Genomic DNA, 25,789 nt, shown 5'->3' on the forward strand with positions numbered 1-25,789 from the left:
TTAATTTTAATTGCTTCCACCACCTCCTCCCTGCGTCCTGACATCTCTACCTCACTTTAATCACCTTGCTCCAGATGATTGGACACCACTGCCAGCACTCCTCCCTGTGTTTCACATTTCAACTTGGCCGCGGACCACGTGACCTGGTCAGGCTGGTCGAACACCCTGAAACACTGCAGGAACAGCAGATGTCACCACACACAGGATTTAAAGGTTAGGAGAGGCTGTTTTCTTATCGTGCATCCTCTGAATGATGCATGCGTTGGCGGTTTGGGGCTCTACCTTATGCTGAAAGGACGACCATCTGTCAGGACAGCCTGACGGTACGTGAGGGGGTGATGGAGTCGGAGGAATGGTGCCGGTGACATTTACTCTCTTGCAGATGTAGGGAAGGTCGGAGTGGCACTTCCGATCTGACCAGTCAGCTGTTTGGGAGTGAAACAAAAGATCATTGAAGTGCTGTGTGGAGCTGTTATCGTAGCAAAAATATATATGTGTGTGTATATAAGCATCCACAAATATGTACGCTAATAGCTCCACCTGGCCGCTTGCGCCTGGCAGCCTGAGCTCAGGGCAAACTAACCCGCCTCTTACAGATTTTTTCTAAGCATTTGCAGATCAGTCACACAGCAGGACAGTAGCAAAAATCACATGCACACAGACAGAAAGTTGGGAGGCTGCCTCAGTTGTAACTGATGATTTGTGCACATTTCCAGGTCTTGTAAAACAAAACACTTCAACTTTTCAACATAGACTTTATAAAACATGGACAAAGCAATCACGACGTCACCTGTCTGTTCCTGAAACCGTGAAATGGAGCCAATCCCTGGACAATTCGCTACGACACAGGCTGTGAGTTTTTCTCCGAGCAGCTACAGGGCGCTTGGCGGTCACGTGACCTAAGCTGTGCCTCTGATTGGAAAATCAAACGATCATAATAACTTTTAAACCACAGAGACAGAAAATAACTCCCTTACCGTACAGTGTGTGCTGATAGTGAAATCATCGTTTAAGACCCAAGCTGTTTTTGAACCAGATTGAAAAGATGTTTTTTAATGCTTTAAAAGTCTGTTTTTTATGGCTGGGTGTGTACGTGACTTCCGGTCTCTCTGCAGCCAGACTCAAGCAGATAATGGACGAACAGCGACTTTTAGCACTTGTGCATAGGCTTCATTTATACTGACCGGATGTTGCCCCTTGCTTTTCAGCCATTTGAGGATAAACATTTATTAGAAAATCAGTCTACAAGTTTGCAGATCTGTGCACATTTGGAGATTTGCTTGCACATTTGTAAATATTTCACAAACTTGCAAAGCTCTTTGCTTATTTGAAGATAAGTTTTTAAATAATTGCAAATCTGTTCACACATTTGTGGGTCAGTTTTCTAAATCTGTTTCCACATTTGAAGATTTGTATTCACATTTGTGGATATGTTCACATTTTGTAGATATGCGCACATTTTTGTAAATACTTAACACATTTGCAAATCAGTCTTCACGATTGTGGATCTGTTTACAAATTTGTGAATTGTGGGTTTGCATTCATATTTGTATATATGTGCCCATTTTTGTGAATATAAGCTCACGTTTGTGATATTTTTCACATTTTCAAATCCTGTTTCCACATTTGTGAATTTGTACAACCATTCGTGGATTTGCATACATATTTTTGGGGAAATGGGCACATGTTTGTAAATATTTTGCACATTGTCCGATCTGTTAACACATTTTTTGGATCAGTTCACGCATCTGCAAAACAGTTTACACATTTGTAGATTTGCATACATGTTTGTGGATCTACGGACATTTTTGTGGATATGCCTGCACATAAATATTTCACAAATGTGCAAATCTCTTTGCATTTTTGTGGAACAGTTTATGCATTTGTGAACCTTTTTCCACATTTGTGAATTTGTGCACAAGTTTGTAAATTTCTTACACATTTGCAAATCTGTTTACACATTCATAAATCAGATTGCACATTTGTAAATCTGGGTATACGTTTGTAGATCAGTTTATGCATTTGCAAAATCTGTTTTACACATTTTTGGGATTTGCTTACACATTGGTGGATATAGACACATGTTTAAAAATACTTTACACATTTGCAAATCTTTTTACACATTTTTGGATCAATTTACACATTTGCAAACCAGTTAACACATTTGCGGATTTGCATACACATTTAAACATTTTCGATGCATTTGCAAATCTGTTTCCACATTGTGGATTTGTGCACATATTTGTGGATACGGACGGGTTTTTTTTGCAAATATTTTACACATTTGCAAATCTGTTTGCATTATTGTGGATCAGTTTACGCATTTGTGGATTGCCTTGCACGTTTGTAGATGAGTTCACATATGTGTGGATGCATTCACACACACAAATAATTTTTCTACAACAACAGCTCCATAGGTTTCTGTCTTAATGGCTCTTGTCTCACCTTTCCCGATGGATAGCTGCACACATTTGCGATCCCGGCTGAGGGGGTGTGGCCTCCCGAGGGCCCAGGATACGTAATTGAGCACAGAGTGGTCGGACCAGCGGAAGCGTCCGTCGTTGTCGAAGGTGTGAAGGCCCAGCCACCAGTTGTCCCCCTCCACCTTCACCATCTACAGGTGTGAGAGAAAAAGAGAAGGGAGCACAGACGGTAATTAGACAGGTTTGTGCTTGCTCGGTATTTCAAGAGGCTGTGCCCTCATTAAGCCAGCAGGATTTAATCTGAGCGTACAAACACTGATGAACTCCTCGTTGAAGTCTACCTTTCTCAAAGTGTTGGCGAGGAAAGCCTCCTCCTCAGCGGAGTGGACGGAGGCCAGCGAGGAATCAAACCAGGAGCAAATCCTCTGGGCCTGATCCCAAGTGGTGCGGTGGTCAAAAAATTTATAGTCGGCCTCCTGGAAGCCAATCCACTCCGGTGAACTGGTGCCTGACAGATGAGAGATCAGAGAAGAAGGGGAGACAATCATGAGAGGGAGCAGAAAGGGTTTGAAATAAGCCCTCAGGAAATCATTTAAGTATGCAGAGACGAGTTCAAAGCTAAGAAAGTAAGACTGACTGACCTTCAGAGGCTTCTGGTTCCTTCTCAACACTACCTGAAAAAAAAAACACACAAAGGAAGGGAAGGAGTGCTCATGATTTACAAAATGCAGGAGAAGGCTTCAATCAGAGGACGACGCTGAAGGTGTTGGAGCGAATTTCTAAAGCTGAACAGAAAGTGTTCAAACACAGTCCAAATGTTTCTGTGCTGCTCTACCTCTGGGGATTTTGCAGATCCAGTCCAGCTCAGAGTCACAGTGCATCGCCAGCCAGGTCATGGTGCCCAGATCTGCTGCTGCACACTGCCGGATGTTGTAGTAGTAGCGTCCAAAGTTGGCGTAGGTATACTGCCACACAAACACAGAGCGGAGGCATCAGTGTATGTGGCGCCAATTGATATGATACACACACTACGGATAACAACAACTTTTCTCCACAGTTAGCTCAAAAACATCACTTTTAATGCAGATTTAAAGAAATATTTCTAAAATATATTTGTCAAATACTACATATTCATTTATTTCAATATTCTAAATATTAAATATAACTGTAATAAATACATGTCATGGTTCAAAATATTGAGCTACGTTTCTAAACATTTAGTTTTCCACTCTAAATATAAAACAAAGATTTCTAAATATTTTCTAAAATTTTTATATATTTAATTAAGATTTCTAAATATTTGCTGAAATTTTTAAATATTTGGTTAAGTCCTCTTAATCTTTAGAAAAGATTTCTAAATATTTTCCAAAATTTCTGATTTTTTCCTAAAATTTTAAAATATTTTCAAAAATCTTAAAATATTTGCTACAATTTCCAAATATTTTCAAAAATTTCCAAATATTTAATAAGGATTTCTAAATATTTAATAAGGATTTCTAAATATTTTCAAAAAATTTTTTTTAATTAATTCAGAATATATAAATCTTTAGCAAAGATTTCTAAATAGTTTCTAAAATATTTCCGAAAGTTTGTAAATATCTATTTACAATTTCTAAATATTTAGTCAAGATTTTTTTATCTTTAGCAAAGTTTTCTAAATATTTATGATTTTTTTCTAAAATTTGTAAAATTAGTGAAGATTTTTTTAATATTGAGTCAAGATTCTTAAATACTGAGCAAAGATTTCTAAATCAGTGCTGAGATTTCTTAATAAGAACTCAAGATTTTTAAAAAATTGAGGTACCATTTCTAAATATTTAGCTAATAATATAATATTTCACAAATTAATATTTTTTAACAAATATTCAAGATTTTCAAAATATTTGCTAAAATTTCAAAATATTTCTAAATTTTTTTTTTTAAATTTCTTATAATTAAGTCAAGATTTCTAAATATTTGCAAAAAATTACTAAATATTTATTCAGGATTTCTTAATCTTTAGCAAAGATTATCAAAGATTTACAAATTAATCCTTACCCTAACCCTTAATTTGAAATTGAGATTTCTAAATTTTGAGGTTCGATTTCTAAAAATTTAGTTTATTTTATAATGTTTCACAAATATTTCTCTAAATCTGCATAAAAAGTGATGTTTTAGAGATCAATGTGTAGAAATGTTGTTATTTGTAGTGTGTGCAACTTTACCATTGGCGACATATATCGGTCACACTCTTTTTTTAAACTCAGTCCTGATCTTTGGTTCATCAGCACTCACAGCCAGGCCGTCGCTCCACTTCCAGCTGCCGTTATCCATGGGGTTCCTGCGGTTCAGTCCGATCCAAAACCAGTGCTGCTCATGGTCCTCTGATTCCCTGCGACCCACATCATCAGAATCAGACTCAGATTCCTCAGAAGTCGTTACATCATCCAGGTCGGACGTGCACACTCACCCAAACGCCTCGTGGAGGATCTGCATGACAAAGTGCTCCTCATCAGGGCCGCTGATGCTCAGCAGGTCGGCTCCGTGTTTGCGGCAGTACAGGTGAGCCTGCAGCCAGCTCAGCTTCTGCTCCAGCTGGGACGAGTGAAACACCTGGACACCGAGAGGTGGGAGCAGAAACACAGGACAGTTACCGTCTGAAATATTTCATTAAACTGAATCAATATTTAGTTTACCTCTCACTAAAAATCAAAAACAAATGTAACAAACCTTGTAACAGTAGCGTAGGTTGCTGTTGCTCTTCCAGCCGTTGGGGCAGGAGCCGCTGAGGCTCGGGGTGGGCTGGGGCGCGGGGGGCTCCGGGCTCAGAGACGTGTCCTGATCTTGACGGCAGATGAATTTTGCCTTGGCTGACGCACATTCTTTCACCTCCCACAGACCCGTCGCAAAGCCAGTAGCCATAGAAACGCAGCCGCCATCAGTGTTGACTGTAAAGAAACAGGAAGTGGTTCATGAATGAAGAGACGGAAGAGGAGGCGCGCAAGCTGTTGACAAAAAAAATCCAACTGATAAAAAAACTGTAAATATTCAGCATTACATCATTTTGCATACTGCTGTAAATATCTGTTTGATTCAGCTACCTGGTTGGTCTCGGTTCCAGTTGGTGTAGGAAACTTCATCTCCACTGAGCCAGTGGAAAGACCCGGGGCTGCCTTTGTCCAGTAGTCCGATCCAGAAGGAGTCTCCCGAGCGTCCAAACACCAGGCTGTTGATGAAGGCCTGCTCGAACCTGAACGATCAGAAGAACGAAACGTAAAGTCTCTGAGACCACAGGGTCCAGGTGTGTCGGGGCTTGCTGCTACAAACCTGTTAGTGATGGTAACCAGGGTGGCTCCCCAGTCCTCACAGGACTTCTTGGCCTCTTTGAAGGTAAGCAGATCCTCTCCCACCCAGTAACAAGCTGGACTGTGCCACTTCCAGCCCTGAGAGAAGGAAATCATATCAAAAAAACAAACAAACAAAGAGCTTTTTGTGCTCAAAGGCTGTGAAACTCTACATTTGGGTATGCATCAGATTAAAGATGTAGAAAAACACTCATGATGGTTCACAGATGATTTCTGAACGCTACAGAAGAATAAGCTGAAGCCGTGGGGAGCCAAAAGCTGACACTTTCTCAGAGAAATGATTTAAATCCTGTTAAACAGTGAAAGCAGAAGTGAGTCCACTTCTTACACTCAGCTGTATCCTAAACAAAGAATAAAAAGAACACGTCCAGGCATGCAGAAGTAACTTTTCCCTGGCCTCAATCCCTCCTGCCAGCTCACGACTGCAGTTGTGGACGTGTACTGACGCAGAGCGCAGCCAGCACGCAGCCGGGAGGTCAGAGGGGTTGAGATCCAGTGCGAGAGTGATAGTGAGAGACAGCTCGTATACAGTTTTATGTGAATAAGACGAACCACAGGCGTTTTTTTTCTTTTGGCATCCAGACTGAAACCTCAGAGATTAAAGCTGCTGGAGAGGTTTGATCTGTTGAAACGGACGTCTTCTTAACACTCTGTCTTATCCTGCCTCTCCTCCACGTCTTTACAGGCTCGGCATTAACGCTGAGTCAGAGCAGGTTCACAGAGCAGGACTGGGATTAATGTAGACTTCAACATCTGCAATACGCTCCACTTGGACTGTACTTTGGCTGCTTTCCACATATCCATACAGACATCTACATCATAATGTTTTCAAACTGTTAAGATGCCCGTTTCACCTCCACTGTCAAGGTTTCATCAATTCCCCTACGTAGTCACATGACCAGCTGCACGGAACTTTCAGTCAGTGTGACATCATCACCAACTGCTGCCCTCTCTGGAGTGAAATTGACAGAAACGTCTCCTCATAGATGCCATAATTCTAACCACATCTCTCTGAAAATATGATATTTTGTTGTAAATTTTGTCAGGAATCCATTCATGTAACTTTTAAAGCTGTGTGACTTTTACTTTTTTGTGTAGAGGCCTAACTGCCGCAGCTTGTGTGGAGCTGGATCCTCCTCTCCCATTCATTCTAATTGGGGGAAGCTGAACTGTCTTCTTTGGGGTTCACCGACTTTGAGGGCTTGTCATTCAAAAACCGTTTGAGAAACAACAAATTCCTACATAGCTTTTGTGACAGAGGGTCCACTCTGTCATCTGAGTGAATTTCAAACCGATACCGTTAATGGCCTTGGACTAGAACATTTTTGTTTAAAGGCCCCAAAATTTGACCGAATTTTATTTTGAAAGGCAAATTGCTAGCTTCCTGTTTGAGAAAGGTTAGGGATGTCTGCATATAATTTGTGCATCTTAATGAGACAAACATTTTGACGTAAGTCTGATCTCTCTACAACATTCCTACTGCCATTGAGAGCTGTTTTAGTGTGAAAATGTGGCACTAGAAAGTTTCGGTTTCGTTTGTTGGGGTCAATTTTTTGCATTGTGGAACAAATTTTTGGCTGAATCGGAAATGTGTGTCAATTTTGGTGAGTTATATAATAATAACAAGAAGAAAGAAAGAAAAGGACGGAATACAGTAGCGTCCTTGACCCTTGGGAAAGGACACCCTTTTGCTTGCTAAAAGATTTTTACCGTATATGTGGGAAGAAGGACGCAAATATATTATGGAGAAGGGATTTTATAAGTGTTATATGTTTGTCTTTTTTTTTTTTTTTTTTTTACATTATTCAATAAGTATTAAAACAAGAATGAGTGATGCTTTAAAATACATTCATTTAGATTTGCTCCTCTTAAATTTATCCGTTTGTAATCTAAGGATTGAGGCATTATAATAACATTTTTGACTTTAACAGTTTTATTAGCATAAAAAAACTGAAAGTTTCTGTAAGGTCCCCGTGCTGACTAATTAGCTGCTTTCACTTCAAGTTGTATCAAACATTTTAATAACACAAAACGACTTCATTAACAGGAAAATAACTGAGTTAAATTTCTAAGTAATGGTCCCAGAGCTGGGTTGGTTTTACGGTTTAGGGACCACGTGGTGCTGCTCTCCTGAAGCAGTCAGCAGGCTGTACGCCACTGTTGCTCCACATGTGTGAAGTGAGCTCAGAGTCCTGCTCCGGAGCCCCCGCCTGTGCCGTGCCAAATGACCCCTGTCACATTACCACCCATAAAGCATTGCTCCCTGGGGGAGACACTGGGCAGGGTTTCATTTTACTAAACAAATGCAGCATCGACCGAGAGATCTTTGCTGGATGTAACAGCTGAAAAACAGCGTGGCTCTCAGGCTCGTAAATCAGGGCTTTAGCAGAAACACGACACGGCTCGGAGGCGACGCGGCGACATATTTCTGTTTGTGTTAATCTCACATGACCAAGGAGGAACCGCCATACGGTGGAAAAGGTAGAGACAAGTCAGGTATGAGAGTGCGCCGTCTCATCTGGAGAGAGTTACGGTGTGTGAAATCACACACAGATGTGGAGGATCCTCCAGATGGGATTTAATTCAGCATGTGGGCACAAGTAGTCCGCATGATGGAGCGTTTCTGTTTTATCTATTGTTTACAGTCAAGGAAAGAAGATACAAACATGTCCCGATCCGAATGCCTCAAGGACTTAGAGACTTTTTTGTGAGTGTGTGTGTTGTGGGACACAGAAAAGAGCAGGCTGCATGAAGCCAAAGGGAAAGAAGTGTGTGAATGTGTGTGTCCGGGGCTCAGTTTGGTGAACTCTGCAGTCTTAAGGGAGCGATGTGTGTTACAGTCACAGACTGGAGGCGATGTGGTTGGCCGGTGGAAGGCCGAGGGTCGAGGGGAGCTGTGGGAGAGAGGGTCAAAGGTGACGAGATGGCTGAAACAGAAATACTAATGACTGTGGAATAACAGGGCTGAAACGCCGCAGGAAGTTTGAGTCGACTGAGTGAAGAATCAAAACATCTCGACCAGAGCGCGAGAGGCTGTAATGCAAAGACGAAGAGGTTAAAGTGGAGAGAAGAGGAGTTATACTTGTTTGCAGTCTTGATGCTGTGGCTTCCCGTCACTCTTTGTTCCCAGTTTCTTGCAGATGGAGGGCAGAGTCAGATTACAGGGGCTGTCATCCCAGCGGCCCTCCTGCACATGTGAGCAGGACACAAACAAAGAGACAGAACACAGCTGTTAGAGTCATATACAAACAGACCAGACCCACACTGGCAGGGGGAGTATGTTACTGCGCGAGGAGGGTCACTCACGTCGCCCCAGATGGAGACGCAGTCCTCCAGGGTGTTGCGGAAGTTGTTGGGCTCAAAGGGGTGCCAGTAGGTGAAGATGACGGGCGTGTTGTCCGTCCACTGGAAGTCCATCTGCATGTTGGTGTCGTGAAGCCCGATCCACAGCTGGTCAATGTCTGAGGGCACAGAGACGGTTTAAAAGTGTCAACCACAATCTTAATCTGAAACTATCAAACTTTTCCATTCCTTTAAAACTTCTCTGGAGCTCTTCCATGACCTAAAAACTTTATCCCTCACTTCATTTTCTGTTTTTCAGCTCACAGAAAAAGATGAGCTGCCTGGTTTCCACTACATTTCAGCTTACTCCAAAAAAAATGTGGGCAGGCTATGAAGCAAAGCAGCTGGAAAAAGAAAAAAAAACACACAGAATAGAGTTCATATTTTCAAAAAGTGCAGCACGGAGAGAGCAGAGCTGACACTACAGCGCATCATGATCCCCTGAGCTGAAAATAGTAACAGACCGACAGAATTTAAAGTGTGTTCGAAGAGATTCGAGTGTGAACTGTTAGTGAACCTTCACCATGAGTTACACACACTCCTGTCCTCCTGATCTTTGTCTTTTTTATATTCATACTGATGCATTAATAGACCAGAATCCCTGATTCATCCTGCCTGGAGTACAGTTATCAGTGCCTTATCAAATATGGTACAGTACTATGAAAGCAGATAACAGACATAACTATCTGAATGTTAACAGCTGCTGAATGCTAAATACTGGAATACAAACACCCTGAATTCATGACATTCAGTTATTTCACCATGAAAAACATGTATCTCAATATTTTATCCTGAATTTACCAATTACAGTTTCACATAAAAAAAATCACTTATAAAAAATTCAGATCCAGAAACTTGAGTTTCATAACTCATTAACAAACAGATTCAGGTTTCTCAAATTTGACTCGTCAAATCCAGATCTGAAAACTCAGGATGAAAATTCAGATTGCAACTTATGGGCTACTAACCAAACAACCAACCAATCAGAAACTAAACAAACACCAAACCAACCAAACAACCACTAATCAACCAACCGCCAAACAACTTATCAATCAACCTCCTACCAACCAACTAATCAACCACCAACCAACCCACCAATCAACCAACCCACCAATCAACTGCTAAACAACCAACCAACCAACCAACCAACCAACCACCAAACAACAAACCCACCAACTATCCAACCAACCTACCACCTTACCCTCAACAAACCAACTACAAAACAACCAACCTACCAACTAACCAACCAACCAGCTAATCAACCAACCAACCAATAAAAAAATTACCAACCAACCAACCCACCACCAAACAACCAAACACCTTACCCTCAACCAACCAACCAATCAACAAATCACCAAACAACCAACCCACCAACTTATCAACCAACCAATCAACCAATCAATCAATCAACAACGAAACACCTTACCCTCAACCAACCAACCAATCAACAACCCACCAACCAACTGCCAAACAACCAACCAACCAATAACCCACCAACCAACTAATCAACCAACCAACGAACCAACCAACCAACCACCTTACCCTCAACCAACCAACCAACCAACCACCTTACCCTCAACCAACCAACCAACCACCAAACAACCAACTAACGAACTAACCAACCACAAACATAAGAAATGTTTCTCCCCCTTTTTATTCAATCTAAACAATAAGATCCGTGTTTCAAATGTCATTCTTTTAACAGCTCTGATAATGGACGTGCCTTTGTTACATTTCTCAATAATCTCACACACCCTCCAGTCATTACTTTTTGAATGGCCGGATTGAGGACTATAATGACCTTTTCTTTTCAGACATTAAACTTCATTACTTCATATTTTTTGGCTTCCTGACAGTTGTCAAAGGTCGCTGCTGCACTGACCATCATCATCACTGGCTTTACAAAAAGCTGGTGCCCTCTGCTGTTCCAGTCGTGTAGCGACCCCAGACAACTATCAGCACGTGTCAATGGTTGGACCTTGATTATAACGACCCCTTTTTTACACACTGTTTTCAATGGAAAAAAAAACCCTTTCTTATATTCCTGTCAGTACAGTACATTGCTTTTCCTGTTCCTGGGTAGCCCAGATGTTGCGATCTGAAGTTTTACTTGATGCCAGCAAGATCAAGTCCAGAAAACATGAGCGTGGTCAACCATCTCAGCTCCACATTCAAATAATTTTGTCTCTTACTGGCTTCCATACAGTGTAGGAACACAGCGCCATGCCTCACCTTTCTTCAGGTTGTACAGGACATACTCCAGCTCAGGCAACGTGTGGATGCTGACCAGGTTCGCCTCCATCTTCTGACAGGTCTTCTGAGCCGTGTCCCAGTCCAGTTTATCTGAAGTCACCTTATAGCAGCCGGCCTGGAAGGACTGCCAGCCCACGTCACAGTCATACTTCGCATCATCTGCCCACGAGTCTGAGCGAGCGGGGAGACAGACGGCGTCAGATGGAGGATGCAGACTCTGATGGGTCAGTCACACGTCATCGTCACACTCACCGGTAGTGAAGGGGTCAAGGGTCGCGTTGGGCCTCTTCTTACAGACGTATGGCAGAGCCACAGAGCAGTCTCGATTCTGCCAGCGACCAGACGACTCGGTCCTGATTACGGCGCAGTTCTCCTCCTCGGCGTGGTTTGGCTGGTCTGCGGGAGGACAGAAACGACAACAAACACCGCAGAGTGTGTGTTTAAACTAAAAATAAGCAAGAGGAGCACAAACAGAAACTCTCACAGGCTCCTGTCTTATTTTAGACCAACCTGGCTCCCAGTTGAGATACTTGAGTGGGGAGGAGTCGGCCCACTGCCAGCCCCCTTTGATGTCCAGGTCGTTGAGGCCGATCCACAGAGCAGCGCTGTAGCCCGTCAGTAACCCTGAAACAGCGTCCTGACAGTTATAAAAGCAGCTGGGAGCCTTTATGTAACCTTCTAAAGGAAGACAAATACAAGAAAAGACTAAGTAGTGAGCTTCCACTCAGCACTAATAATATCTCCATGATTGTATCTGCCTACGCTGTATTACGCAGATCACAGCGGGTTATGTAAGAATAACATGAGCGGCTGAATATCGGCAGGAGAGTCAGAACATCCAGGGATCGATACGTCCTGCACGGAGGGAGAGTAAATACAGGAAATATATCTAAATGAGTTCAGCTGATTGAGATCATTTCTGACTGATCAATTTATTAATGAGTCACCTGATTATTGGCTTTTAGAAAAAACACCAGCAGCCAATGTGTTTGCTCAGGACGTTGATTAAAAGACATACATTAATTTATTTATTTTATCTATTAATTTATTTACTTATTTTATTTGTTTATTTACTTATTATTATTATTATTATTATTATTTATTTTTCTATTTTTTTTAATAATTATTATTATTATTTTTATGTCTTTCTGAATATTGATGACCCTGTATTTGGGGAGGGGGGATTGGGACAGGGGCAAGTTATTTAGTCCCTGGCTGTCCTATCTGTTTGTTGTTGTTTCTGTTGTTCTCTCTACAAAAAAATAAAAACAAAAAGACTTTGATAAAAAAAAATAAACAACTCTAAAATCAATGTCTCGTAGCATCTGTTTTTTTAAAAAAATGATTTTAAATCAAGATTTTTTGTTAAAAAATTATTATTATTTTTTAATTTTAAGTTTATAAGTTGGGTTGAAAAAAGTTGAGCATAAAACTGACTTACATGATGTGCATAGTTCGGGAAAAAATGGCTCCTAATACAGTCTGTCGGCATCATCATTAAACTCTTCCACTTAGTCTTGTTTTAAGCAAACTAAAAATCTCAAAAATAATGAAATATGGAAGAATTGCCTTTTAAATCAAATCTGCACCCCAAAAATCTGGAGAAAAGCATATCGTCCCTGCTCTGAAAATTTGCATATTAACTTTTGATTGGTGGTAGATTTGAGACCAGATTAGATGAGGGATCACTCTTTTTGTATATAAAATCTGGGAAGTTACACTTTCTCATTGTGTTTTCAACACGTCCCAGAGCGCTGTTTCATAGGAATCCAGTTTAAAGTGTAATTAACAAAAACATCCAGACTGTGGCCGTTCACATTGTAGCGCCAAATCAAAACAAACGTTATCTCAAGACACTTTCCAAAAACCATTAACAGTTAATAAAGTTTTAGTGGGAGAAACCCAACATTAAGACAAGAAAAGAAGTCTGATCTCATCTTAACCCACCATGAGTACAGAGCTTTGCAGCATTTAGCAAGTTACAACTTCCCTTTAACAGGCAGAAACCTTGGAGAGAACCAGACTCATGTGGAGACTCTGATGTTGAATAATCATGTTTTTCAAATTAACATTTTAAGGGATACGACCATGACATTTCCATATTTAGAAAGAAAAAATGTGTCCAATTTTCTTTTTTTTTATTATTTTAATTTTTTTTGTTTAATTTGCTCTGGATATAATTCTAAAAAAGTTTTCTTTAGTTATTTTTCTCTGTTTTTTTTTTGTATGCCCTTAATCAGAGAGAACAGGACAGTGGATAGAGCAGGAAACAGGGTGACAGTGGGGCGTGACATGTGGGATCAAACTCGGGCCACCAGCTCGAAGGCGAACTCTAAGGGGTACGACCCAGACCACCAGGCCCTCTGGGCCCCACAAGTCAATATGTTTTATTAAAGTTAGGGATAAACAGTTTGGTCTTTAACACACAGTACTCATTGATTTTATTCATTTATCCTAATTACTTATTTGATTGCTCTTTTGCATGCCTTTAAATTATGTTTTAATTATTTTTACGTTTTTAAATTGTTTTTGTATTTTACATTTATTATTATTCTTTTATCTCATGCTAGTTGGTATGTATCATACTGTATTTTAATAATTTTTTTTTTTGCACAGCACTGTGGTTTGTGTCTGTTTTTAAAGTGCTTACTAAATAAAGCTGGACTCTATTGATTCGACCAACCAACCAACTTTACTAATAAAATATAAAACGCCGAATATTTAAACCATCATCATCTCTTCTTTCAGGATTTTTTTTCTCTTGCCCAAATACTTGAAGCGTTACAGTAATGAGAACAGCTTGCATAGAGTATTTCCTGTGGTTGGATGCAGGTTTTTATGCAGTACCATAATACACAAATGTCATCATGAAGCCTGTCTTTTCTCTTTTTAGAAGCTGCTTGAATTTTCTTGCCCAAATACTAGAAGAGTTACGGTAACGAGAACAGCTTGCATAGAGTGTTTTCTTTAATTGTAACATTGGATGTGGGTTTTTATGCAGTATCATAATACACCAAATTTCAGCGTTAAGCCTGTCGTTACTCTTTTATGGTGTTTAATTTTTTTCTCATGCCCAGAAAAAAAGTAACGGTAATGAGAACAGCTTTCATAGAGTATTTCCTGTGATTGTAACATTGGATGTGGGTTTCTATGCAATACCATAATACACCAAATGACACCATAAAGCCTGTCTTTTCTCTTTTAAGGTGTCTGAATTTTTCGCTTGCGCAAATAGTTGAGGAGTTACGGTAATTTAGGAAACTGGAAGCTGAAACTTGACTTTACCGTTGATGTACGTCTGCTCATGCACCTTGGTGATGCTGAGCAGGTCGGCCTCCTGCTGCTGGCAGCTGATCCTCGCCTCGCTCCATGACAGCGTGGACTGGAAGTTAAACTGGTAGCAGCTGTCCGTCAGAGGGTCAGTGTCCCAAAAGGTCTCACAGCCACTGCCTGAGGAGGAGGAGTCACAGAGAGGTTTGTTGGACAAGGAGGAGACGGTGAAGTGTCCTCACTATGAAAACATGATACTCACTCTTCACGGGACAGAAGCCCCAGCGCTCGTCCTTCCCGTAGTCGAAGGTGGTGGCGCACCACAGGTGACCGTCCTCGCGTCCGATGCTGGTGCAGCTGTGGAACCACTGGCCGTCGTACAGGAAGGGCAGGTAGCACGGGCGGCCATGAGAGTTCCCCTGGATCGTATAGATCTCTGAGGAGCAACGAGAAGAAATCTGACCTGAAATACCTTTCCTGTTTTCTCAGGAGCTTATATAACCAAACATGAGCTGAAAACAAAGGATGGTGTTACAGCAAAAACAGTGAAGTCACAGAGAGGTCAGCTGAGGGAGGAGGAAATGAAAATCAATGTTAGATGATTACAAACTCCATGAAAGAAGACTTCATCTCAATATTAAGCAGGATGTCAGATTAGGTGCTATTTTAAGGATGATCTGAATCCCTCCGTGTGGTTTTTATGAGAGCGTTTTTTAAGTCTCCAGTGAATTTTGGTGTGAGGAAGAGGACAGAGAAGGCAGAGAGGCTGGATCTGAGTTACCAAAACAAGCTGGGCTAACGGAAAGTAGGGCAGACATGTTAAACGGGGGAGGAAGGCTCTCTGTCGCTCCCTCCCTGACGTCCTCGCTGCTCCACCACTGGCTGTGCAGCGCGGCTCCTCGGCTGACTAATGTCTGAGGCATTCCTCCCCAGCAGCCAGCTGACTTCACAAAGAAACTTGTGAAGTTCTGCACTGGAAAGCTAAAAAATGTCAGTCCTCTTCCCAGAAACGAGCGGAGAGGAAGGAGAACGAAGGACGCTGAGGGAGGTTGGGTTTTATTTATTGCTTTATGGCAGATGTGGTTTTATATGAAGCCAAGCAGGGATGGTTCACTGTAAACTTTAAAGGCCGACTTCGCCTCGTGGTGAAGTTGTTAATGAAAGCTGAAATGGCTCAGAATGAGGCTTAATCCCACCAAACTCAGACGGTGCTTTTCTTACATGGAGGGAAAAGGGGAAACACAGGCAGATTTGCATCCTTTCTCCAGCTGAAAGGGAAATATACTCTGCAAAATTTTCTTTAAATACTCGGGTGAGGGGCACCTCCATGATTTCAAAAACTGCAGGGCCTAAAAAAACTAGATGGTTGTTAAAATAATCCTGCAAGGTCAAAAAACATGATCTTCTGCCTGCAGCACTTTTCTGAATGTAGCTCCCAAAATATCTGACACCCTTTGGACAAAACAGGAGAAAGAGCTTAAGGTGCATCTATCACATGTTTTTGTTGTCATTGTGATGTGTGACTGTTAACATGTAAACTAATGAAGATAACCCTGCTGGTTGACAATAAGAAAGCTGCTCAATTAGCTCTTTCATTTGGAGGTTGTCAATTCAGGCATGTAGAAAATATCTTTGTCATAGAAAAAAAAGAAAGATCTTTCTAGATCAGGGCTCTACAACCTGTGACTCTGGAGCCTAACGCAGCTCTTTAACTACTTTGCTTTAAATGTTGTCAAATTAAAGTATTGTTTCAAGAATTTTAATTTTTTTCTTACAAATAAATTAAATTATTGTTTTTTTTTGGATTTTGCAAATTGATTTTTGATTTTTGCAAATACAATTTTTACATTTGTTTTTATTTAAGAATACTTCAAATTTTTTGCTAATTTTTCACTTTTCGATTTTTGATATTTTTTGCTAAATTTTTGATTTTTTTTATTTTTGCAAACAAATTTGTTTTTAATTTGTATATACTTGCAACTTTCTGAAATTGCCCAACTTAAAAAAATTCAGATTTTTAAGATTTTAATTTTTCAAATTTGCAAATATTTGAAAATCCAGAATTTTTTTATTTTTTTAATTTATTTTTATTTTTTTGAAAGTTTTGAAAATTCAATATTTCTTTTAAATTTTGGTACATTTTTAAAATGTTATTATTTTTTGGGAAAAAAAAATAATTTTAAAAACATTTGTGGCAATTTTTTTATTTATTTTTTTTTTAATAAATATCTAGAATATTTGGAATTTCCATAATTTTTTGCATTTTTTTTATTTCTGTTTTTTTTTTAATTTTGAAAAATTCTTAAAAATAAAAAACTAAGACATCAAGTTTACAGTTTTTTAAATAAAAAAATCTTAGTGATTAGATAATTATTCTCCAGATTTTTTAATTTATAGAATTTTGTACACATTGTCTTCACTGTGAAGATAAAGTAGATTTTGTGGCTTTTGAATGACTTTAATTCAGGTCAGCTAAAGCTAGACGGCTCCTCTGAAAGTAAAGGTTGCAGACTCCTGATCTAGACTCTGTGTAGGGATCTTGTGTTTTTCATTGAATAAATATTTTGGAAGAAGAAAATGACACATAAGCAGAAATATTCTGCGTGGTGAGGACATGTGTGTGTCTGTGTTTGCTGGAGTTTAAAAACACCAGGAGTGTTTAGCTTGGCTTTCCGGGCACATTTCCTCAGTGATTCCCCTAAAAGCAGTGTTTTGTTGTATCTGTGTGATCAGATGCAGCTGTGGCTCTCACAACGCGGAGACCGTCTGCCACAAAGAGGCAGCAAAACCTGTAGAGAGGGAGACTCCTGGACCAGGAAGAGCTGATCTGTCAAACCTGAGGTGTGATTCTGCAGGATGTGCTTACCGTGGTATGTTATGGAGCACAGATCCCCCACGTCTCCATGAAGAGTCCACTTAAACTTAGAGGCCGAGGAGGACGCAGAGGAGTTGGAGATCGAGGGGATGGGAAGGTAGTTGTTCAGGGTCTCCAACACTTGGTCACACTTCCAGGTCCAGCGCACTCTGGGCGGCTCGCGGTCACAGGTGTACACCCCCAGAGGAGACCTGTCCTTCCTGGTGTAGTTCCCCGTGATCATGCCCAGGCACAGGGACGAGCCCAGGTTGAACAGGCGGCCCCGCGTGACCCACTTCCAGCGCTGGTGGCTTTCCTCGCACGAGGTGGACGGGATGAGGGAGTGATCCCGCACCCCCAGGCACCCTTTGACGCCCTCATGGAAGAAGGCAAAGTCGTCATCAGAGTCCGGCGCCGCTGTGCAGAGAGAGGGGGACAAAGGCGTGCGTCAATAACTCTGATGGGTCTGTGCTAATGTAGCCAGAGAGGAGGTCAGAGAAGCCGGATCAATATCTCTATTAATGGATCCAGAAACTCTACTGTGAGAGATCCGGCCTCTGACGCAACTGGGTTTAATCTGCGGCCTCTGAAAAAGCTGCTGATATAACACGAAAAGTCATGTTTTCATCACATCACTGAGCTCTTCTGCAGTAAAAAACAGCTCGAACGTGACGCCATAAACTCTGCAAAGTGTTTCCACATGTTAAGACTCACTGAAGTGTCTCAACATGCAATAATCTCAAGAGTTTAAACCAATCCTTAAGTTTGACCTGGAGTTACCTTTCACCCTACTTTGGGGAAAGAGTGGGATGTTTGATAAAACCAGCTCTGAGTTTGATTAATTCAGTGAAAACGATGAGTCTGCAGCTTTTCTTCACCGGCTCGACCTCTTCACCGCTCTCTGAGGAGTTAATCTGAGAAATCAGCTCAATGACGGGAATTTCAGGAAAAGAAAAAACATTCCTCAACCATTTTCAACCAAATGTGGTTTCTCTTTTTCTTTTTTTTCTATTTATACCTTAATGATTCAGGAGCCGAGACGCCAGGATTGTGAATGGTGTGTGGTTGTGAGTCTGCATGAAGGTGGGAGAAAGAAAGACGAAGACACACAAAGTGTAGGCGTGACTCTAAATTAAGGTCCTGCTGAGATTATGTAAATAAAAGAAGGCACCCACATGGACGCCTGCAGTCAGGATTCAGATGGAGAGGAGGGAAAGTAGGACCCTCAGCGCTCCCTCTCCACAGGCTCCTGTGAGGGGCCAGGAAGTGGGGAAGGTGGGAAAAGATCACGGGGTGTTTGGTTAAAACACACAGCCCTCCAGTCCACTCGCTTCCCACCTCTCAGCGCAGACACTTCAAACCCTCTGTGCTGCGTTTACAGACACGCAGACAATAGAGTCTCACCCATAAAAAAAAGACACCCCTGTAATCTGGAGGAGACGGCCGACACGCCCCTCCTCTTGCTCTCGACCTCTGTGGTGGAGTTTCTCAGAAGCTGTGTGAGACAGAGCTGGAGGCTGAAAGTGCTCTTTACGGCGTAATGAGATATAATCACTTCTCTGCTCGCTCTGAAGCAGCGCCCTAACACCCAGCTGTTAGGCCTGCTCGCTGCCTCCTCATTGTTTCAGGCAAACAGGACGAGGAGCTGGAAAAAAAACAACACAGGAGGAGAAACTTCTACTGAATCCAAATATTATAAAACATCTCTGTTGTTTTTGGGACAGGGCTCTTTCCATGACGCTGGACACTCTGAATAATGCAACACGATCCAGAGTGGGATCAAACTGGGAGAAAACGACAGCAGAGATCTGCTTCGGTGGAGAGTCACGCAGAGACACTAACATCATCACAAAAACCAGACATACACACTCGATTTTTGAGGAGTTTTTGTTCAAAATTATTTTCTTTTCAAGATTTAAATCCTTCATTTTAGTTTTTGTTTATAAGCTGGGTTGGAAAAAAGTTGAGATGTCTCACATGTGATGATTATCTTTTAGAAAAGCCTCCTAATACAGTCTGTGGATATCGTCATCATTCAACTTTTCCACATGGTCGGAGCAATTTAAAAATGGCAAAAATCAGAAATATCAGTTTAAATTGAATCGGCACCCCAAAAATTGTAAAAGAATTAAATCAGCAGAAAAACAGAGATCTCAATCTCATCAGCATGAGCAATCCTTCTAGGGATGCACGGATATGAAAATTTTGGCCAATTCCTATGTCCGATATTAATATTGTTGTTATGGCCAATAACCAATAATTACTGATATCAGTCTTGTTAAAAAACAAAACAAAACAAAAACAAACAATCTAAGATGATGTGTTGAGGTAATTTAGAGAGAAAGAGCGATGCGATCGTGAGAAAACACGACCATGGAGAGGATTAAAGGATGGAATGCCAAAGTAGCGCCAAAGGATGGATCAAAAAAGTATACTTTGTCTATTTATTGGTCAAAAACAGGAAAAGGGACATAAAAGAAGTGAGTCCACTCGTCTTAGGTAGTTTTGGTGTTTACAGAGTCAGAGAAAACAATTTCATAGTGGTTTTGAAAGGTCGTTGAAGATGCTCTGAAAATGATTGCAGCTAATGAGTAAATATGCGCCGATACTGATAATAATATATATAAAAATTGATTGATTTATTGATTTAAGGTCCCATATTTTGCAAAAATCACTTCGAGTCTTTTAGTTAAATTTGTGGGTCTTTGTCTTTCCTCACAGCCCACAAAATGTGATATTTAATGATCAAGCCTGTACTTAGCAGAGCTTGTGAATGTAAAATCCTGACCTAAAACGAGCTGTTTGGATTTTGCGGATTTGCCGACATCAGTGATTCCCTTTTTTGACCAATCAGGAGCAAGTCTGACCTGATTGGTCCACCGGAGCAGATACCCCCAAACCCCCTCCCCGCCCACTCCTCTCCAGCAGTGAGGAGTAGAATGCCAAAGTTGAAGAGCCATCACTGCTCTGTTTATGGCTGTAAACAGCCACATAGTTCCATGCTCAAGTTTCCCATCTCTGAAGAAGACAAGATTAAGTGTCTAGAGTTCATTTATCAAGGAAATGTTCCAGCTACACTCAGTGAAACTGTGCATGTGTGTGCTAGTCACTTCACGGCAGACTGCTTTTCCAACTTTGGACAGTCCAACAGAGGGCTAGCGAACAGACTGGTCCTGAATCCAGGCGCATTACCAACCATCCACCAACAAACCTGGGACCCTGGAAATGTGAGTATTTCAAATGCTGTGTGCTGTGGAGCAGATGGAAGAGCTTTTCCTCAGTGTCCCCCCTGTCTCTGTGTTAGCTTCAGGATGCTAACTTTAGCTGCGGTTAGCCTGTTGTTTTAGCCTGTAATGTTACGGTAAACGAGCTTCTCTGTTTTCTAAACATTGTGCACGCGGAGCTCGTGGCGCCGCTCTCAGTGACGTGGAAGAGCGGGGCGGTATCAGCGGTGGCTCATTTACATATGGAGGCCACGCCCACTAAATCAGAGCGTTCTGAACAGAGGGGCTATGAGAGCCTGGAAACAATGCTGCTGTGCTTGATTTATTGGCTTTTTGGACCAAAACATGTTACTACCATTTCATGAAGACATCAATGATCCAGATTAAACTGCAGGAAAGGAGCATATGGGACCTTTAAAGGTAAAACAAAACACACATACAAGTGTTAGAATTTAAAAAACAACCTCATTCTTTTCTAAGTTTATGGGCCAATAATGTGTTGTGAGGACAATCTGTTTGGTGTCGATCACAGTGACACCTGTGGCCGGTACTGGTATTGGTTTTCTAGGATGGAGACTCAGACCATGTTCATCCATAGCTGGGTATTAGAGAAACCACATATATTTTAATACTTTTAGGCCTGTCATCCACATGCAACCGCAGTTTTACATCAATAAAAACAATGTTTTTTGAAAACTCCAAAGTGAAATTTTGGAAACTCCAGTTTCATGTTTACACCGGGAAACAGAGTTTATGGTTCTGAAACATCACAGCTGCATGACGAGCGTTCATTGTGATTGGACAGCACAGGTTCCCCGTCTAAAAAACACTTCCATGTATGAGTTTGGCATGCTCAAAGTCACACGTATCGGCGGACTACTGAAGTATTTTTAGAAGGAATGAGAGGGGATATTGGTTTTTGACGACAACTGGCTTCGTGTGCTCAAGGCCTCTGTTTCCCATGAGCACCATCACCCACGTTTCTACAAAATACTCTCAAGATTTTCTCTTCTTTTAAGAAAAGACAGATCTTGCTTCTCATGGCTAAATTTTGCTGGAGTGCTTTCATCAAAGGGATTTTTGATCTACAAGCTGCAAATGGGAAATTCCTACTCAACCACGTCTGATAATCCCAGTTTAAATCATGGATTATCAACAGAAAACTTCACAATTACTTAGAAAGTCCTCACAAAGCTTTGAAATCCCTGGTCCCATATCAAGACAGTCTGTTGTTTTGATTCATGACCTTTTTTGACCCTCGTCCAAAATTCATTCAATGTTTATGATAAAAGAGAAACAGCAGAGCAATGCATCCTGGTACATGTAGTCTCTCACAGATTTCTCATGCTCTGAGAAGTTTTTGTTTCTACTGACTCCATTTCCCATCAGCACTTGTTAGACATCAACACAAACTGTGAACACCCCCAGGACGTGTCCTCGGCTCTCTGCGGTAACTTATCTCCACTCTGCAATTACAGAAGGACGTCTGCCACGACTGACAATAAAATGTTGATACACTATAATCTCAGCTGAGGGTTCAGTTCTGCTCCTCACTGCGAGTTAATCCTCACGGATACTTCAATGGTTTGACTTACTCAGCGCTGACTCGTTAACAAAGCGCGCCTGTAAATCAGTCTGATGCCATTTGTCGTTTCCACAATAGGAATTAAAGCCATTTTCAAAAATAGAGCGCAGTCAGCTCCTACGGTGCCCGTGGGCAGATTTTCACACCAAAGCCGGCCCTGTAGAAATAAGCATTGCATTGTGGGTTGGATTCTCTTCAGTGTGTGATTATAAGCTCAGTATTAACACGGTGAATGTGAGACTTTCAAGGCGAAAGCTTTTGAGCCACAAGGCAACCTGAAGCCGGGGTCCCAGACGGCGAGGAAGGAGGAAGTTTTAATTCCAGTCTGCAGGGCGACACCACTGGATGTTTGATGTGGGAAACTCGCGGAGCAATCGGAGAGAGTGCAGGATTCCAGATTAACTTTAAGCCACTGAGCCCTGAGAAAGCTAAGCCACAACAGCTCTCCTGCTGTGATCTCATCCTCGCCGCCTTTTTTCTGAAGACGCTTTCTTGTGAAGAGAGAGAAGCTCATACTGCTCAAACTCACGGCCAAGAACAACCAGCAACACTCGCCAAAAGAGGCAGAAATTCCCAGAATCCACCTCCTCGGTTGGGTTAGTGTTGGATCTGGGTTTGGGGAGATCACGGAAACCTGGTTGAGATTAGATCTGCTGGAGAAACCTGTGGATTTCTCAGCGTTCAGCGCTCAGTCCAGTTGGGTTTAGAGCTCTGCAGTGAGGTTAGCGCTGAACGTGTTTCCTGTAAGCGTCTCTTATTTTGACAGATGTCTGAGATTACAAAAACAGGACTGGAACTGGTCACTGTGACACAATGGCAACAGACAAACAGGCAGGAAATTCCAGCACGCCGTGTTTGTTTCTTTGCTGTTTTATGGTGGTCTGGCCTCTGAAGCAACCAGGACTGTGGATCGGGTTTTACCTCAGCTGGGCAGCATGGAGAGGGGGGGAGATTTGACCTTCCTTCCTTCTTTTTCTCTTTCCTTCCCTACTTCTTCCTTCCACCTTTCTTTCCTCTTCCTTTTTTTCTTTTTCTCCTTTCCTTTCTTTCCTTCCTTCCTTTTTCCTTTTTCGTTGTTCCTTCTCCCACTTCCTGTTATACCTTAACTATCCTTCCTCTTTCCCCTCCTCTTTTCCTTTTCTTTCATCCTCTTTTCTTTCTCTTTTCTTTCCTCTACTCTCTTTTCTTTTCCTTCTTCCTTCCTTCCTTCCTCTTTCCTTCTCTACTTTGTCCTTCCTTTCCCTGTCCCCCCTTCTTGTCTTGTTTCTCTCTACCTTCCTGTCTTACCTCATCTATCCTTCCTCTTTTCTCTTCTTTCTTACTTTCCTTTCCTTCTTTCTTTCTCTTTTCTTTCTTTCTTCTATCTTTCTTTTCTTTTTCCTTCTTCCTCCCTTCCACTTTCATTTCCTACTTCCCCCTTCCTTCCTCTTCCCTCTCCTTACTTTTTCCCCTTTCCATCCTTCTTTCCTCTTTCCTTGTTCCTTCTCTCTACCTTTCTGTCTTACCTTGTACTTCCTTCCTCTTTTCTTCTTACCTTTCCTTTCCTTTCCTTTCCTTTCCTTTCCTCCCCTATTTCAGTGTTCCTTCAGCTTTCCTCTTCCTACTTTTCCCCTTTTCTTCCTTCTCTCCTTTCTTTTTTCCTCATGCCTTCTCTCTATCTTCTTGTCTTACTTCATCCTTCCTTCCTTTTTCTTTCCTTTTCCTTCTTTACTTTGCTTTTCTTTTCTTTCATTTCCTTTCCCTTCTTTCCCTTGAATTCCCCTTTCATTCTCTTTTCTTTCCTCTCTTTCTTTCCTCTTTCCCTTTCATCCTCTCATTTCCTTTTTCCTTATTCCTTTTCTCTATCTTACTGTCTTACTTCAACCTTCCTTCCTTTTTTTACGTCTTCTTTCCTTTCCTTTTCTATTTTTCCCTTTTCTTTCCTTTCCTTCCCATCCATTCCATTTTCGTTCTCTTTTCTTTCCTCTTCTTACTTCCTTTTCTCTTTCCTTCTTCCTCCCTTCTTCTTTCCTTCTGTCCTTCCTTCCTCTTTCCTCTCCCTACTTTTTCCTCTTTTCTTTCCTTTTCCCCTTCTCCTCTCTTGTCCGATGAATTTCTGCATCAGATTTAGAAACCAAAGTATGAAGAAAGACAAACTTTTGGTTCTTTTTTCACATCCAGATTTTTGCACATTAAGGTTTTGATCGAGCTGTCTTTAAAAATGTAAACACTACATTTATTTTGCACATCCTGTTTGAGCATCAGCGCTTTAACAAAGTCTGAAATGATGCAGATCTCAGTCTCTTTAAATAATAAAGCTCAATCACTGTAGAGACTTTCTTTTGCTGATTTCACAACGTTGGTGACAGGAAATTGTAAAACCATTCATGCAACAAATCCAAACAGAGAAAATCAACAACTCGTCTCTTTCTGCAGCAATTCAACTCAAGATCCACAGAGAAGGGAATCTTCAGCTCCAGATTTTAGAGGATGTGAGTTAGTAACAAACATAATTATCAGCTCTAACATCAAACTGCAGAGATAACAGAGCAGATTAAACCAGGATGATGTCCTGATCAAAGCTCAAACTTTAACATCAGTTTGTTTCCTGACATGAGCAGAGGAGTGAGGATGTTTGTGTCCATGCACAGAGATCATAGCATCATGTAACGTGTGTGTGTGTAGCTGCAGGACTGCTCTGGATGTGTTAATTGCAGTCTGTAACAGGATGTAAAGGTCACATCTGCCCGCAGGGCGCTAAATGAAGCGTCACTCCACGTCTGCCTCACAATCCAACCTCAAAACAAACCCACCAGCTCCAGAACCAGACCCAGAACCCGAGCCGAGCCACGCTCTGCAGCTCTGAATTAACTTAATGTGTTTGTAGTAATGACAAAAGAGAAACTAAGCCAGCAGCCCCTTCCTCCTCCTCCTCCTCCTCCTCCTCCTCCTCCCCCGTTTTCCCCCACATCTGGTTCCACTCACAGCTCGGACTTTTGGTTCGTGGGATACCGAGGCACCGAAACCTGAAAACTCTGAAAATAATCCTCCTTTTCTGCTTCCTTCTGCTCTTTTTCTGACTCAAACTCGTTTCCACGCAGACGCACGCACAGCTCGCCTCCTGTCTGCGCTGGATTCAGACTTTTACTGAATGAAATGAAGCCAAGTTGATGTTTTTCTCACCCGAAACGCTGCTCCTCGGTTCCAGGCTAAAGACCAATAAATATAAAGTGCATTTGATGAAGAGAAGTTGCCAGTTTGTCCATGTTCTCTTCAACTCCTTGTTTCGGTGACGACCGCTGCCTTGCATTGCTCACAAACTGTGCCACACACACTCTCACACACGCTCAGACTCACACACACACGTTGCAGAAAAAGAAAAAGCCCCAAAGAAAAAAAAGTGAAGTGAAAAAGAGAGACAGCGCCAGGTCTGGCTGTGAGGACGGAGGATGCAGGCTGGACACTGTGAGCTGGAGCTCCGTCTGCCTCTCGGTCAGATCACACCACTGAAATGA

General features: G+C 41.6%; 1 protein-coding gene across 1 annotated transcript in view; it reads right to left on the reverse strand.

The window, feature by feature from the left end:
* Positions 1-25,789, reverse strand: part of mrc2 (mannose receptor, C-type 2) — a 32,142-nt gene extending 6,353 nt beyond the window's left edge. The window contains exons 1-20 of the mRNA XM_074697129.1: positions 25,458-25,789; positions 17,499-17,903; positions 14,895-15,068; positions 14,648-14,812; positions 11,873-11,986; positions 11,615-11,758; positions 11,342-11,533; positions 9,074-9,228; positions 8,850-8,954; positions 5,730-5,845; positions 5,504-5,652; positions 5,133-5,350; positions 4,873-5,015; positions 4,698-4,794; positions 3,259-3,388; positions 3,065-3,097; positions 2,765-2,931; positions 2,446-2,614; positions 283-425; positions 65-173 (exon numbers count right to left, since the gene is read on the reverse strand). Of these exons, the coding sequence (XP_074553230.1) occupies positions 65-173; positions 283-425; positions 2,446-2,614; positions 2,765-2,931; positions 3,065-3,097; positions 3,259-3,388; positions 4,698-4,794; positions 4,873-5,015; positions 5,133-5,350; positions 5,504-5,652; positions 5,730-5,845; positions 8,850-8,954; positions 9,074-9,228; positions 11,342-11,533; positions 11,615-11,758; positions 11,873-11,986; positions 14,648-14,812; positions 14,895-15,068; positions 17,499-17,903; positions 25,458-25,584 (3,055 nt within the window). The 5' untranslated portion in view covers positions 25,585-25,789. The remainder of the gene's footprint in view (positions 1-64; positions 174-282; positions 426-2,445; positions 2,615-2,764; positions 2,932-3,064; positions 3,098-3,258; positions 3,389-4,697; positions 4,795-4,872; positions 5,016-5,132; positions 5,351-5,503; positions 5,653-5,729; positions 5,846-8,849; positions 8,955-9,073; positions 9,229-11,341; positions 11,534-11,614; positions 11,759-11,872; positions 11,987-14,647; positions 14,813-14,894; positions 15,069-17,498; positions 17,904-25,457) is intronic.

The sequence above is a fragment of the Halichoeres trimaculatus genome, unplaced genomic scaffold (genome assembly GCF_033239565.1).
Source record: "Halichoeres trimaculatus isolate MK-OKI-2021-1 unplaced genomic scaffold, fHalTri1.1 fHalTri1_scaffold_20, whole genome shotgun sequence".
Lineage (NCBI taxonomy): Eukaryota > Metazoa > Chordata > Actinopteri > Labriformes > Labridae > Halichoeres > Halichoeres trimaculatus.